Genomic DNA, 15,081 nt, shown 5'->3' with positions numbered 1-15,081 from the left:
AAGTGACCTCTGCTGCTCCTCATGCAGCTTCCCCACAAGGCCATTCACCATCTTCACTGCCCTCCTTAGGATGCTATCTAATAACTTAATGTCTTTCTTGTATATATAAACCTATTATTCCTTTCCATCAATGCATATACTTAACTATGCTTGCAGCAAGAACAGCCAAGAAGAAGAAATTAGGAGATTTTTTTTTTTAATCTTGGATAGACTTTCTTGGCAATGCTGGCAGAATAGACATTCCCTGGAGTTCTTAGACAAATTACGGGGTATGTGAGGCTATACTGCACCCAGTTCTAGGCTCCCTTGTATAAGATGGGGACTTAAAGGAGGGAGTCTAGCACATGGCCACAAAAATATTAAGGACCTGAAGCATCTGTCATGTGAGAAGAGGCTAACTTTTTAGCCTGGACAAGAGAAAGCTCGGGTAGTTCTATCTATGTGCATTAATACTTGATAGGATGTAATGAAGAGGAGGGAGCCAGCCTCATAGTACCCATTAACAAGACAAGAAGCAATGGGGACAAATTAAAATACATGACATTCCACTGGAACAAAACTTATTTTTTTACTGTGAGGGATGTCATATGCTGGCAGAGGTGGTGGAGTCTCCATTTGACACTCAAAACTCAACAGGTAGTGAGTCGAATAACCTGCTCTAGCTAAGCCTACTTGGTGTAGGTGGGTTGTGCTCCATGATTTCAAGAGGTATCTTCAAACCTCAATTAATCTATTAAGTAATTTCCAATTTCACTCCAAAATGTCCTTGCCTGTGTCTGGTATCTTTCATGTCTCATCTGAATTTACTGGATGGTACTATCATCAGGTATAAGCTCTGCAATCCTTATTTCTTGGGTAAGCTAGCTGGAAAATTAGTTCTTTAAAGAAAGCATTTAGTCTCTATAAATTAATGACTTTCCTCCAGGAAGAGTCATCATGCAACATCTTTGGTAAGTATTTGACATATGTAAGACCTTATTTTTGACTGTCCTATGCAACATTATACATTCTACAAGTTCTTTGATGTTCCTGCCTGGTATAGTTCAGGGGGAATCAAGAGTTGGTAATCATAAACAGAATCACCCAAGGCAGTTTTAATTAGGAAGCAAGAAAGACGGTTTTGAGCAAAAGGACAGTTATCTTTACCCATTTTATCTGCGACTAAATTCTTGGATTTGCTTTTTCATAGAGCTGAGGAAGGAAACCGAAGTTATTTCTAAACGCTGTCTTATTTGATGCGATGCAAGAAAGTGCACAGCTGGAGTTAGTGTACTTTAAACTAGCTGTTTCAGACTAGACTTAATCTGCGCTAAACCAGAAGACCATAGCCGCCGCCGGGCGCCTGAAGGGCACAGCGCAGTCCCGCGGAGCCGCGGTGCGCAGCGCCGCTCGGTTCTGCGCAGCCACCAGCGGGCGGGGCCCGAGCGAGGCCGGGCGGGCGCAGCGAGGCCCCGCCGGCCTCCGCCTTCCGCTTTGCCTCTTCGCCTCTTCCTGTGCGTGCGGAGAATATGGTGGGTAGGGGGGTCGGTGTTGCGGTCGTCTGGCCTGCGGGAACGCTTTGTTTTCCAGCGCGCGGCTGTATCGGCCTTGGAGAGACGCGAATCGCACTGGGTCCGCTCGGGGAAACGGGAGTGGCGCTCGCCTTTCCCGGGGCACGCGGGAGCACGCGGGCTGGGCCGGGGCCGTGGGGGCGCGGGGCGGCGCGGCTGGGCTCGGGGAAGGGCTCCTGCGTCTCGCATTTCAGGCTATTCTTGGCGAGTTGGTGTTATTTCTTAGCTTTATTGCAAGGTTCGGTTCGTAGCCTTTCCTGGAGAAGGGTTTAGCCAGGCTGAACTGTGATGGCGTGAGATGCGCAACCTGACCTAGGCTCAAAATAGCTAGAGAGATGTTTTTTCCCAGAGTCACAGTCACCGGTGTTAGCTATTTTATACCAAGTTGCTAAAACGTTTTGACCTGACATTGCAACTGACTTACTGGTGTTTTTTACAGGGGACACCGCAAAAGGATGTTATAATAAAACCCGATGCCCCAAGCACATTACTTTCAGAAAAACATGCGGACTATATAGCTTCATATGGAACAAAGAAAGATGATTATGTAGGTATCAGTTTGTTACAGTACAGCTGTGGTTTTGTTAACAGTAATAACCTTTATTTATTGGCTCAGAGCTGAGGGTTAGATGCATGTTAAAAAGCTAATTGTTTTTTATCCTGCAATACAAAGTATAAAATAAAGGTGGCCTTGCTAGGTGGTCTCTATCTAGGTCTGTGATGAGTTTTGGCATGTATTATCTGACTTTAAATTTGAAGATTATCATTTTAGCTCTATAATTGCTCTGAGACCTGAGAAACAAGCTACTAGCTTCTTCATTCACTAGAATGCACAAGTAGTTGTATTTGCATGTTACTGTTTTGATGGGACAACATGCGTCAATTTTACAGTCATAAGTGGTTGGATGTAGTCCACAACAATGGGATTCCACTTCCAGCAGGTAAAAATTGTCAATAACTGCGTACGTGAAGAAAAGTTGCGGTTTCCTTTACTGTTCACAAGAGCATGCCAAGCACTGTTGCTTTCAATAGTAGTGCATGTGAAAAAGTTTATGTAGTGCAGGTGATGTAATCAGTGTAAGAGAATTCAATATGAAATTTCACTCCCTAGTGCGACTTTAAATTGTGAGAGTTTTGGCACTTGGAAAAAGGGTTGTTATTTTTTGAGACTAGTTGGGGTGGCAATTTGAGGGCTTCTTTGAATGTCGCGATAATAAGTGATCTGAAGTGAACTGGTGCGCAACTATTTGTGGCTAATTTGACATTGAGCTTGACAGTTTGAACTAGAAAAATACAGGTGGGGGGGGAGAGAGTGTAGTACATGTTGGTATCTACATGTGCATTTTCCCGTATGTATGTGTATATACATGTGCATGATGTACAGAGTATCTGTGAGTGGCTGATGTGTAGTTGCGGTTGGAAAATGGTTGACTAACTAGAAGCTATTTGTGAAAGTTAACTAACGTATTTTCATTACCGTACGTTGATGGTGTGCTTATCTGATCAAGAACTAAAATAATGCACTGTTTAGGAATACTGTATGTCGGAGTATTTGAGGATGAGTGGTGTATACTGGGGACTGACAGCAATGGATCTCATGGGGCAGCTGCATCGAATGAACAAAGAAGAAATTCTGTCATTCATCAAATCGTGTCAACATGAGTGTGGTGGAATAAGTGCCAGCATAGGTCATGATCCTCATCTTCTGTATACCCTCAGTGCTGTCCAGGTAAATGTAGGAGGGTAATTTTACAAAAAAAATGTTTGTGATTAAGATTTTGATGATTGCAGATTTATGAACCAGTTACTGTTGGAGGCCCATGACAAAAATGATTTCGGTATCTTAATAAGAAAACAATCTAGTGGACAAAACTGTAGGATTTAGATGTATTACTGTCTAAAAATTGACATATTTGGGAATGTTTTAATGGTCAATCAATGGTTACTGCATTGTTGCCAGTTTAGTAAGTTATCTTGGAATACTCCTTAGCTACAGGTTTTACTGGAGCAATTTATAGATAATTTTTGATTTTGTAAATTCTTCTTAGTGTACGTTGAGGTGACAGATAAGTATGACCAGAACAAGAGCAAATTTTTTTATTTTTATATGAGTTTTTTGGGGGTGTGTAATTTAAAAATTGTACTAGTGTCTTGAACATTTAATTTATTTGGTGCATATGCTCCCCCTGATAAGAAGTAACTCTCAATCTTATTTTTTCACTGCAGCTATCTCCCTTATAGACTTGTTTTCTCACTATTGCTCATGCCTTTGTTTTGTTTTTTGTTTTTGTTTGCTCTGCTGATGCAAACCATTTTGTGAAAAAGTACTGAAAAGGCTCAAACACTTCTGAACAATTAGCTTGATTGCTTGAAGGATGTGTCTCTCATTCAGTCTTATGGATGAAGTATTTTAATGGCATTACAAAAAAAAACCAAAATGGCATTCTTTTCTAGGCAGAAACTATGCTGGATTTAAGATATTGGTTTTGAACCCCTTAGGTAGGACAGGATGCTCTAAGGTTGATCATTATTACCACTTTAGCACTAGAATTACTCTGAATACACTGTGAGAACCAGGACACTAAAGTTTTTCCAGGCTGTGATGTCTGAACTTTTCCAAACTGTCCAATCCAGCTCCTTTCACAAATTCCAATTCAGTATAAGGGGGGTACAATTTGAGGTTGTTACCTTACCTATTAGATATGTTAGTTCTTAGATATGTACTTGATGTTAGTAGGAGATATTTTCATGTTAACTAAACTGAGCTGTAGCTGTCCAAACTGGAAAAGTGTTCACAAATGCTGATGTAAAGTTTTTGTGGTAAATGTAACCAGCGTATCTTAATGAGTATGCATGGTCTTAGTGAACAAACACCGTTTAGTGCTGTCTACGTATCCAGGATGTTTAAAGGGTCACATCTTATGTTGTTGTGATCTCACTTAATAGTAATTTGTTCAGGTTTGCAATTAGGGTGCATGTTGTGATTACATATTTTCTGTTGGAGTTGTAGGTTCTTTTTTTTAGAATTTTCCATAAGACTTATATTTTATTTGACTTCAATTTTATCTAACAATTGAAAGATTCCAGCTAACTAGATTTAAAGTCATAGTGTCCAGTGTTTTTCAGATTGGTACTATAATATTGCTTTGTTTCAGCTGGGTTTTTTTCCATTTTGTGCTGTATAATAAATTCTTATTTACTGTCTTTACTGATTTGCAAGGTATGAGTAAAAACATGAAGTCAGATAGGGCTCAGGAACAGTACTGTTGTTTTCAGGTGATATTGTGTCATACAGATTTGCTGGTTTAAATCGGTGGTGGAAATTGGAAATTGGTTTGGAAAATTGTATTCCCTACTATAACCTTCATTTTTCTTCCAGAATATATTCACTGTACAGTTGATGTATAATCATATTGTTCATACTTAAATTATTGCATTTTGGTTCTATTTGTTACATTTAAAATTTTAATTTAAATAAAAATCTAATAATTTGAAACAAGTTATTGTTGATAAGTTTGCACTGTAAGTGGAGTTAGTAACTTCACATACACATATCCAAGTAGTCACAGTGCAAAACTACAAATTGGTACATCTAAGGTGTCATTGTCCCATTACAATATTGACCATAATCAAATATCTGTTCTACATATTGCTAACATAAAATAAATAAACCTGGTTGTGATTTTGAAAGGAGACCTCAACACTGGAACGTAACAAAGCATGATAGAGTTCAGTGGGAATTGTTTGTATCTCCCTTTGAGAATGTCCTAAAGGTTTTAGACAAAGATAATCTACAGTGCAGAGATTAACTACTAAAGTGGGAAAAACGTTTAATAAACCTTACCAAATAGTATTCAGAGTTAATTAAATAATGTCTTTTATAAATCCATGATTTTTTTTTGTTAAGAAATAAATTTTTAAAATTTTTGCTCGTCTTTGATTATTACTGTGTCCTTTTTTTCCCCTCCCAGATTCTTATTTTATATGATAGTCTCCATGTAGTTGATGTAAATAAAATTGTTGAATATATACAGAGCTTGCAGAAAGAAGATGGATCGTTTGCTGGAGACGAATGGGGTAATTTTTAGATCTTTTAAATGTAGTGTCTAGGTTGACTTGTGTAAGTCTGTAAACTTAAATTTCCTTGGATGGTCTTTTTGCATATGTATTATATGGGAACACTTATTATCTGAGTCATGAAAAAGAAGAGTTTGTGAAGGACAGAATTATGTTTCATTCCTTTCATAAATATTCTCAACTTCAGTTCCATTCTTGTATTAAGAATAAAGTGTCTTGATGAAGAAAACTTTCGGGCATTTTTAACTTAACAGTACTTTGAAATACTAGATACGCTCTTTCATAAAGGAATGTTTTATACTTGCTATTTGATGGTAGTTAGTAATGAACTATATCCATGTCAAATATGAAAGGATTTTTCACTTTGTGGGAGTGAGAAAAACTAGGTTTGTACTCATTAACTTCTCTTAATACTGATTTTGTTTCTGCATATAAATTCTTTATGAACAAATACAGCATTTTTAAGCTGTAGCATAAATATTTAGTCACTCTCAAGGTATTTATCACCACGGAAGACCTACTACTTCTACTGAAGTAGTAAGAAAATCTACTGCATATCATTCTTGTTCAGGTAAAATTCAGCAACTGAGATGTTAGCAGTATATGTATGCTACTGTAAAGGTAGACAGTATGCTGTGTGCTAAATTGGTTCATAGTTTGCTGCGTCCTTTTTGTTGAAGTATTCCGAGAGGCGCAGCTGAGGGAGTGTGATCCCTGATGTAGGATGGAGCAGCAGATATTTGGTTTTTGTGTTTCAGCTTGTGAATGAAGTCTTGTAAAAGTTTGACCAAGAAATGGAATGTTTGCAGCTCAGTTAAATTTTAAATTGTGACTTCACGTATCAATTGACTAGAATTTGTGCTAAAAGAGTTATATTGGACTTGACAAGCAATCATTCTGATATAGGTGTAGGAGCTTCGGTTTTTCTTCCAGGTACAAATATGCAAAAGAAGCCTTGTAACTTTAATTAGATTTCCCCTAAAACAAGAAATGGCTTCTACTTCCGGCTGGATTTAAGGCAAAGCAAGAGCTGTCCGATTATTTTTGCATTATTTCCATTGCTCTGCAACTATCTATAGAGCACTACAGAAAGCTCTAAAATTAAACAGTTGTTTGTAAATTACCCCTAGCTGAATTGATTTGGATATATAGCTGTCCAGCTCTAAATGAGTTGTTGACTTTTATGCGCAGTAAAACATACAGATCACTTAAATGGTAATGTATATTTTCTAAATTACTGGGGAGATAATTGGTAAGCTGGAAAATTAAATTGTATGGGGGGATTTTTTTTAGCTGATTTTTGTTTTTTGATGTAGAACCTAGGATTTTAGCATTTTGTTCTGTATTTTCAGTAGTGATTTAAATGTATGTTGAAAAAATAATTGATTTCATTCCTTATCCCACACATTATAGGAGAAATAGATACAAGGTTCTCTTTCTGTGCTGCAGCAACTCTTGCACTTCTGGTAAGTCCTAAACCACCACTTGCATAAGTAGAGAATCAGTTGGTACTGCTCTTTGGTACTGCTGAAGTTTCTGCAGAAGATCAGCTTGATAGGATATCAAATGCATTAATTATTTTCTGACTTGCAGGGAAAGCTGGATGCTATTGATGTGGGAAAAGCAGTTGAATTCGTTTTGTCCTGTATGAACTTCGATGGAGGATTTGGTTGTAGACCAGGTTCCGAATCACATGCAGGACAGGTGAGTTTCTCTTCATATGGAAATACTTTAAATTAGCAAGCATCACATACTGCCTGTAAATGTTTCTTTGCAGCATGTATCAGTGATGACAATGGATGTACCTCTTGTTTCCCAAATGCCTGATTCTCATATCTTAGTTAAAATAAATGAACAGATAAGTAACCTAATCTGGGAAGGTGAGTTGAGAGTTTAGGTAGGAAAAAAGACAGTAATAGAACAGCTTTTAGGACTGTATTTGAATCTTCACATAGTGATTTTGAAATTGCTAGCATGAGGATTTTTAGAGAATTTGAAATGGGTATCAATGGAGACGGTGAACAAGATTTATCACTTGTTTCTGACAGAAGTCATAATGAGACATAAACGTTAATTGTATAGTCTGTTTGAGATTTATCAGCCAATGAACCCAAATAAAAACCAGACATGAATCCTGTCAAGAATTACTTAATTTTTTAAGGAAAGTCAGTTTTTAGATTACATACCTAACTTAGTAATGGGCATATTTCTCAGCTAGAATCACTAGTGTTACGCACTGTTACTGGTGACAGAGAATTCTGAAAATAGCTCAATAAAACGTACTTGAGAAGAAAATGCAGTAGTATAATTAGAAAAAATTAAGGGATCTCACAAGGAAGACAATCTAAGTAACTTCTTTCAACAGGAAATTTACATAATGGAAATAATTTTAAATTTAAATTTACCTTTCCTATTTTTTTTCTTTTCATGGAAAAGTTTAGTGCACTTAACCCGAATATGTGAAAAAAATCAACTTTTAATGCTGTTGCAGTTACCTGTTAATTTTGCATAATTAGGGTGAGTAATGCCATAGCTAGGATTCACCTCATCACATGAAAATATTAAAGGCATTTTGTTGACAAGTGTTGGGTTTCCTGCCCCTTCTTAGTTTAAAATCAGGAAAAAAGTTAAATCTGTTACGTGTCATTACCTTATAGTTTTAATGTACGGTAGCATTGCCCATATAGTCTAAATGGCTGGACCATGTTCTAGTGTTTGAGGAAGTCAGTTCCATAGCTGAACCCACTCTGTTTGCAGCTGGCATTTTCTGTGAGGATTAGATCTATTGTGCTTATTCACATACTCCTTAAAAAGCTCTCTCTTTCATCTCCATGAAAGTTCAGTATTTTTCTGGGAATATTGCCAAACCTGATCTCCTTTTATAAGCGGGTGACCTGCCTAGTAGGTGAGAGAAAGGCAGTGGATGTCTACCCAGACTTGAGTAAAGCTTTTGACATGCTTTCCCACAGAATTCTGGAGAGGCTGCAGCCCATGGCTTGGACAGGGTGCAGTCTTGGCTGCATGGCCAGACCCAGAGAGTAGTGGGGAATGATGTTAAATCCAGTTAGTGAAGGGTCACAAATGGGATTCTCCAGGGCTCAGTTTTGGGGCCAGTCCTTTTTGATATCCTCATCATGTGGTCTGGACAAAGGAATCAAGTGCATCCTCAGTAAGTCACAGGAAGGACCAGTTTGTGTGGGAGTTTTGATTCATGGGCAGAAGGCTCTGCACAGCCTGGATCCATGGGCCAAGGCCAACTGTGTGATGTCCAACAAGGCCAAGTGCCGGGTCCTGCGCTTGTGTTACAACAGCCCTGTGGAATGCTCCAGGTTTGGGCAAGAGTGGCTGGAAGGCTGCCCAGCAGGAAAGGACGTAGGGGTGCTGGTCGACAGGAGCTAGCTGTATATCAGTCCAGGTGTGCGCAGGTGGGCAAGAAGGCCGTTGGCACCTGAACCAGCCACAGTGTGGTCACTGGACCAGGGCTGTTGGTGTCCCTTGTGGCGGCACTGCTGGGGCGCCTCCAATCCTGTAGGCAGTTTTGAGCCCATCACTTCCAAAAGGACATTATGGTGCTGGAGCATGTCTAGAGAAGGGTAATAGAGCTGGAGAAGGGTCTGGAACATAAGGCCTGTGAGGAGCAGCTGAGGGTACTGGAGTGTTTAGTCCTGAGAAAAGAAGGTTCAGGAGAAACTACCTGAAAAGATGTTGTGGCAAGGTGGGGGTCAGCCTTTTCTCACAGTCATTTAGTTACAGGACAAGGGAAAATGACCTCAAGTTGCACTGCAGGAGATTCAGGTTGCATATTAGGAAGAATTTCTTCACTGAAGGAGTGGTTAAGCATTGGAGCAGACTCCCTAGGAAAGTGGTGGAGTCTCCATCTCTGGAAGCGTTCAAAAATGAGTAGATGTGGCACTTCCTGATATAGTGTAGTGTTATTTGGTGGTATTCAGTTAAAGGTTGGACTTGATGATTTTAGAGGCCTTTTCCAGCCTTAATGATTCCATGATTCTTGGCTTTTTGTGCTTTGCTGCTTTCTTATTGACTGCATAAAATGTGACCAAAGTATGCTGTTGCATCATAAATGTATCTCCAAGGAAAAAGCTATTAATTTTAAAATTATTATTAAAAGGGGATTAAATTAAAATTAATACAATTAATTTTATCAATTAATTCTATTAACTAATTTATTTAGGGGATTAATAAAATTAAAAGGGGATTAACTAATGCAGATATATTACATGACACTTTGAAAGTAAGCATGACTGAACACATAGGGAAAATATTGCCAAGATAGTTAATGATCTGAGTTAGCCTGTTTCTGTTAGGGAGTTCATTTGGTCTTTTGTTTGCCGTTTGCAAGTGTTAGGGTAAAAGGCAGATACAGGAACAAGCCATAGACTGGATGCAAAATTTTTATAAAGGCCATATCCAGCCTGCAGAAGTCGGTTTGACTACTCTGGCTTGAGAGTCTGTGTTTTTAAAATAAAATTATATGGCTCGCTCAGATCTCCTACGATTATGTTCCAAACCTTGCGTTACTGTCTTATATTAGTGAAATATTACAAATTGTGCTACTGGTACCTTTTTACAAAAGGAACTATAACAATAACATGGTTTTCTAAAGGAAAAGTCTTTGAATCTAAAAGTTGAAATGTGTGTGAGCTTATTTTGCATTGTTTATATGACTGTATTGTTGCTTTGAGATCTTCCTGCATTTAGTCTGCTAAACTATATTTAGTTATTAAATACACAAAAAATTTATGTCTGTAATTTTAGATCTATTGTTGCACAGGATTTCTGGCTATAACGGACCAGTTGCATCAAGTAAATGTTGACTTGCTGGGTTGGTGGCTTTGTGAACGTCAGTTACCTTCTGGAGGTCTCAATGGACGACCAGAGAAGGTATTTCGGGGCTTCTTTTCTTTGTTCAAACCACAATAGAGATTGCTTTTTCTGAAGCTGAACTACTGCAAAATGTTATGACTTCTATAAAACATTTAGTAAACTTTTCGAAGAAGTCAGGCCTTCATCCTGATTCTTTCTTTTGTTACTAACACCTGTTATGCAGTCCTTAGCTATGCTTCATTTCAGTCCTCAGTATAGCAAAGCACACATGCTGAAGGATGTCTTGCTGACCACTTGAACTATTATCCTGTTAAACTGGGTCTCTAATATTTTCTGACTTGGGGAATGATCTTTCTATAGGATTTGTATAAAAATTGCTGTTCTACTGGATGTAAATCCTGAGTGTCATAGTGTTCCACATGACACTAGCGATTTGTGTAACCTAGAATAATCTCTGGCAAATAGATAATCAACCAACAGATTCCCCTGCTTCCCCCCTTGCCTCGAAAATACAAATAGTTGACATGAACTTCTCTGTATTTCCTCTTCAAAGAAGTGCTGTGGTTTTTCAGCCTCTCTCACAGAAGGTGAAGTCTTTAAAAATCACATTCTTGTGGTCTTGTTTCTTGAAGAAGTTTGAAAAAGATAGTTTCCTTTCCTGAAAACAGAAGTCTGTTGAAAAGAGACTCTGTCAAGAAATTCTTTTACTCCAAAGACAATCTTAAGTGTTGTGTCTCTGTGAGAGTATTATGATAGCACACCTGATAATGTGCAGAATTACCAGTAAAGTTTGCAACATTATGTTTAAAACCCAGGCAAATGTTTTATCTGCCTCTCTGCTTGCCAGTTACCTGATGTATGTTATTCATGGTGGGTGCTAGCTTCTTTGAAGATGATTGGCAGGATACAGTGGATTGACAGAGAGAAACTGCGCTGCTTTATTTTGGCGTGCCAGGATGAGGAGTCTGGAGGATTTGCTGACAGACCAGGAGATATGGTAAGTGTTGTTTTTTCTAAATAAAATACACATGAAAATTTCAACTGGAAATATAAATTTTTGTTTGAGTGTAACTCAACTCATGGTCTAGGTGGGTTTTGCAGAGGCTGCAGTTTACTCTGAAGGAAGAATAGTGTAGAATTGCCATTGAAGGTGTACTCGGGGAGCGCATTCTTTATAACGCACACATATCCCCCAGTGAAGTCAGTTGCCATTCCTTACAAAATCTGGTTTGGTCCCCCACAACACACACAACACAAACCATTTCTCACAAGACCATTTGGAAGATGTGTGTAAAAACGCTCTGTTTGGTGGTGGGTTTTCCTGTGCATGTGTGGGTTCTTTGGGTTTATTATTTTGTTTTGTGAAATGGTCTGCAAGCTAAAGTTTGGTGTAGGTTAAATAGTCTTCAACTCTCTTGGTGGTTTTGTCTGATCTCATTAAATCAAGAGTTTTCATTAGCAATCCCTATACACTAACTTTCATTATTTGCTAGCCCAGCCACTGAATAAATCTTGTATCTGACATTTGTCTAGCTGAGGGAGGAAGAAGCTTTTGTGATAACATCAAGAGGCTGGTGCTATCGATTTTTTGCTTGTTGAGAAAGCAGTTACAGTTTAGCCAGTCTGTTCTCTTTCGTTTCAAGTGGAAGTAACTGATACTGTCCCAGTGAAATGGCAAATAAAGTTTTTATCTTTCAAGAGTGCTGGACAGATAAAATAAAAAGTATTGTGAGACTTCATTCCTTTTGAACACTTGGCTTATTTGTTAATGGTCTGGAAAGGTATTGGCTGTTTTTATTGCAGCTGTCCATGTCTGCTCCCTTCTCCACAAATGCATTAAAAAATAAAGTAACTTTTTATTTTTTTGCAAGCAGCTACTTTATTCCCAGTTGGGGGAGAAATCTGTTAACTCCGACCTGTCATTTGGAAAGTGTTTTTGTCTTCTTAAAATAGGAAGAGTTTTGTATTTCTAAAGAGCTTACAGGAAGACTTTTTTTGTTTTCAGAATTCTTGAAGAAAAGCCCAGAATTTGAAGTCTAAATGCTTTTCTATCTTTGAATAATGAAATATTTGTATCTTCTTGGAAGAGCATCTCTGAAGAGCCTTTTCTCTATAACTAAGGAGGGCACCTTTGGGACAGCTTTTCTATGTTACATTAGCAGTCATTTAATATTATTTTTACCTGACTTTGATTGCTGAAGTGTAGAAATTTCTACTCCTGTAGAAATGTTGGCTCCCAGGTTTTTGCTTGATTCTTGTAGAAACTCAGTCCTAACAGACCTTGTTGTTTTAGGGTATTTTGTGTTTGGGTTGTTTTTTCATTTGTTTGTTTTGTAGGGGGGAGAGGGAGTGGTGGTCCTGTGGTTTAGGAGTAGAGGTTTGGGGGGATTGCTTTTATTTATACTTCTGGGAGGTTTTCTAGCAAAATAGGTTGCTGCTTCCCTCTCAAGGTTTTACACCTCAGCTCTGTATTTGGAGGCCAATAAAGAGCATTATGATGTTTCTGAAGAACAAATGGGGAATTTGTGGAAGTAGTACCTGTAGATGATCCAGTTTACTTTTAAAATGTTAATTATCTTTGCTTCTACCACCCTGTGATATTGCATGCTAATAGACAAATGTGAGTGCTTTCTGTCTAACTTGGAGTTGAAAATCGTCTTAGCAGCAGATAATTGACAAGCATGCCTGAGTAAATCATAGTACTGTGAATGCCTGCTATGGAAATTTCTTGCCTGTCAACACATGTTAGCACAAATGAAAATTTATTCAGTTGTACTGTCTTCCCCAGAGAAGCCATGGAGATTTTCTGTTCTCTTGCTGGCAAATGAAAATTTCATTCCATACAAGTGAAAAACCAGTTGACTTTTGGAAACAGACACAAGCTTTCTTTTTTCTTCCAGGTGGATCCATTTCACACCTTATTTGGTATTGCTGGACTATCTTTATTAGGAGAAGAACAAATTAAGGCTGTCAATCCTGTCTTTTGTATGCCAGAAGACGTCCTTCGAAGAATAAACGTACAGCCTGAGCTTGTGAGCTAAGCCTTGTAAAAGACAAAAGCTTTGTACAACCAATTGCTTTTTGGTTTTACTGATTTATAATCTCATCTGTGAAACTGTCAGCATATTCTTCTTTCAGATGTGTTTACATTATGGAAGTAAAGCAATAGCTTTGCTGTGGCTATTCATAAAGTGACAACTTTATAAATTGTTTCAGAACAGGCTGGTTCTCTTAATCTGAGTGTAACATGTTGTTTTGTTGTATTCTAAGATGTGTAGAAACATTTCAATTCTGTATCTAAATGTATGGACCTTGGCTTTTTTTATTTTTAATATAATTTTCAAATCAGAGCTTGACTGTGTGAACGCTTAACTTTTCTATTCCTGTAATATCAACCATGCTAGTACTGGTCTTCATACAGGCCTCTTTTGATGGTGGATCATGCTAAGCACTGTAAAAAAACAAACAAAAAAAAACCCCAAACCAAACAAACCAATAAAATCCTACCTGAGGCCTGCACTTAATACCACACTTACATATTTAATTATTCCTGTTCACATTTGCCATCACTTTTCTATACTGAGAAACAGCTGCTTCTTCTCACAGTAATTGATACCAGTAATACCATAATTATGGTTCTTTTAAATATACAAATGTCTTCATTTATTGATGAGTCCCTTAGACAAAATTCCACTGATACCTGAGATACAGCACATCTTGAGTATGTAGAGTGAAACTTGCTAACATTAAACATTCTAGAGAAGGTCCCTGTTGGATGGTGACTTGTAATCGAACATAGAGTTGATGCTAAATCTCTTGCTGGGTTGAAATCCTGATTTTGTAGCTTTTAAGACACTTATTGTCAACACTTGATTTTGGTGTAGTTGGAAATAAAATTAGCTGTGGAAAATACTTGTTCTGTGAAGGGTGAAATCCTCTTTGTCTTCATAGAAGTGCTAAAATTACCTCTTAATTTACATTCCACACATCCTAGCTGAATGATATTCCACTTGTAATATACAGTAAAAGGTAATTGGGAAGGGGAGGAAGTCTTCTGATAATCTCTATACTTATGTTTAAGTAAGGCCTAAAGTTGTTTCACCTGTACTTCACTGAGCAGAGATAGCCACCCAAGATTTGGCCCAAACTCACTGAATAGAAAATATTGCCTTAGGCTACAATATTGGGAATTAATTTGATAACAGTAAAGACTATTCTAGCCATGAGCAGCTTTTGAACCAAGTTCAGACACAGTAACAAAAGTGCCTTTTTGCACTTTTTAGTGCCTTTTTTAGCACTTCAGAAGCAAAGGCTTTATCTTGAGTACAGCAAAGCAGCCCAAAGTCCAGTTTGGCTGGAGAGAGTGCCTTAAGTCACAGCAGTCAGGTGAACGGCTGAGCTTTTTCTATTCTTAAGGGTGTGTCATTATATCATTCTTGTAGTTCTGCAGTAAAAGAGTGCCTCAGGTGGAAGAGGGCTGTAAAGCTGTACATTTCCTAACACCTCAAAGGATCAAGAACCAGCCTTAAAAACATCTATTCCTTCTCCCAAGTTTATATATATACATATATATATATATATAACCCCCCTCACACCTCTAGTACCATCC

The 15,081-nt window shown here is 38.0% G+C and overlaps 1 protein-coding gene and 1 non-coding gene across 2 annotated transcripts; both read left to right on the top strand.

Annotated features, from left to right (window-relative positions):
• Positions 1–1,429: 1,429 nt before the first annotated feature.
• Positions 1,430–14,373, top strand: RABGGTB (Rab geranylgeranyltransferase subunit beta). Its single transcript, XM_030953661.1, has 9 exons — positions 1,430–1,511; positions 1,990–2,097; positions 3,082–3,279; positions 5,522–5,627; positions 7,041–7,093; positions 7,221–7,331; positions 10,404–10,529; positions 11,320–11,469; positions 13,373–14,373. Exons 1-9 carry the CDS (start codon positions 1,509–1,511, stop codon positions 13,511–13,513), a joined length of 996 nt encoding a protein of 331 aa, XP_030809521.1. The 5' UTR covers positions 1,430–1,508; the 3' UTR covers positions 13,514–14,373.
• LOC115906649 lies at positions 2,263–2,345 on the top strand. Its single transcript, XR_004060933.1, has one exon. It is a non-coding gene; the product is annotated as a small nucleolar RNA SNORD45 (small nucleolar RNA).
• Positions 14,374–15,081: the final 708 nt, after the last annotated feature.

This window comes from Camarhynchus parvulus, chromosome 8, assembly GCF_901933205.1.
Source record: "Camarhynchus parvulus chromosome 8, STF_HiC, whole genome shotgun sequence".
Taxonomy (NCBI): domain Eukaryota; kingdom Metazoa; phylum Chordata; class Aves; order Passeriformes; family Thraupidae; genus Camarhynchus; species Camarhynchus parvulus.
Note: the sequence above shows the minus strand (reverse complement) of the source record. Positions and strands in the feature narration are given on the sequence as shown.

Bases quoted from the DNA above. Each gene is read 5' to 3' on its own strand.
- RABGGTB (XM_030953661.1), top strand. The intron at 3,280-5,521 runs GTAAATGTAGGA...TTCCCCTCCCAG, and splicing joins ATACCCTCAGTGCTGTCCAG to ATTCTTATTTTATATGATAG. The intron at 7,094-7,220 runs GTAAGTCCTAAA...TCTGACTTGCAG, and splicing joins CAGCAACTCTTGCACTTCTG to GGAAAGCTGGATGCTATTGA.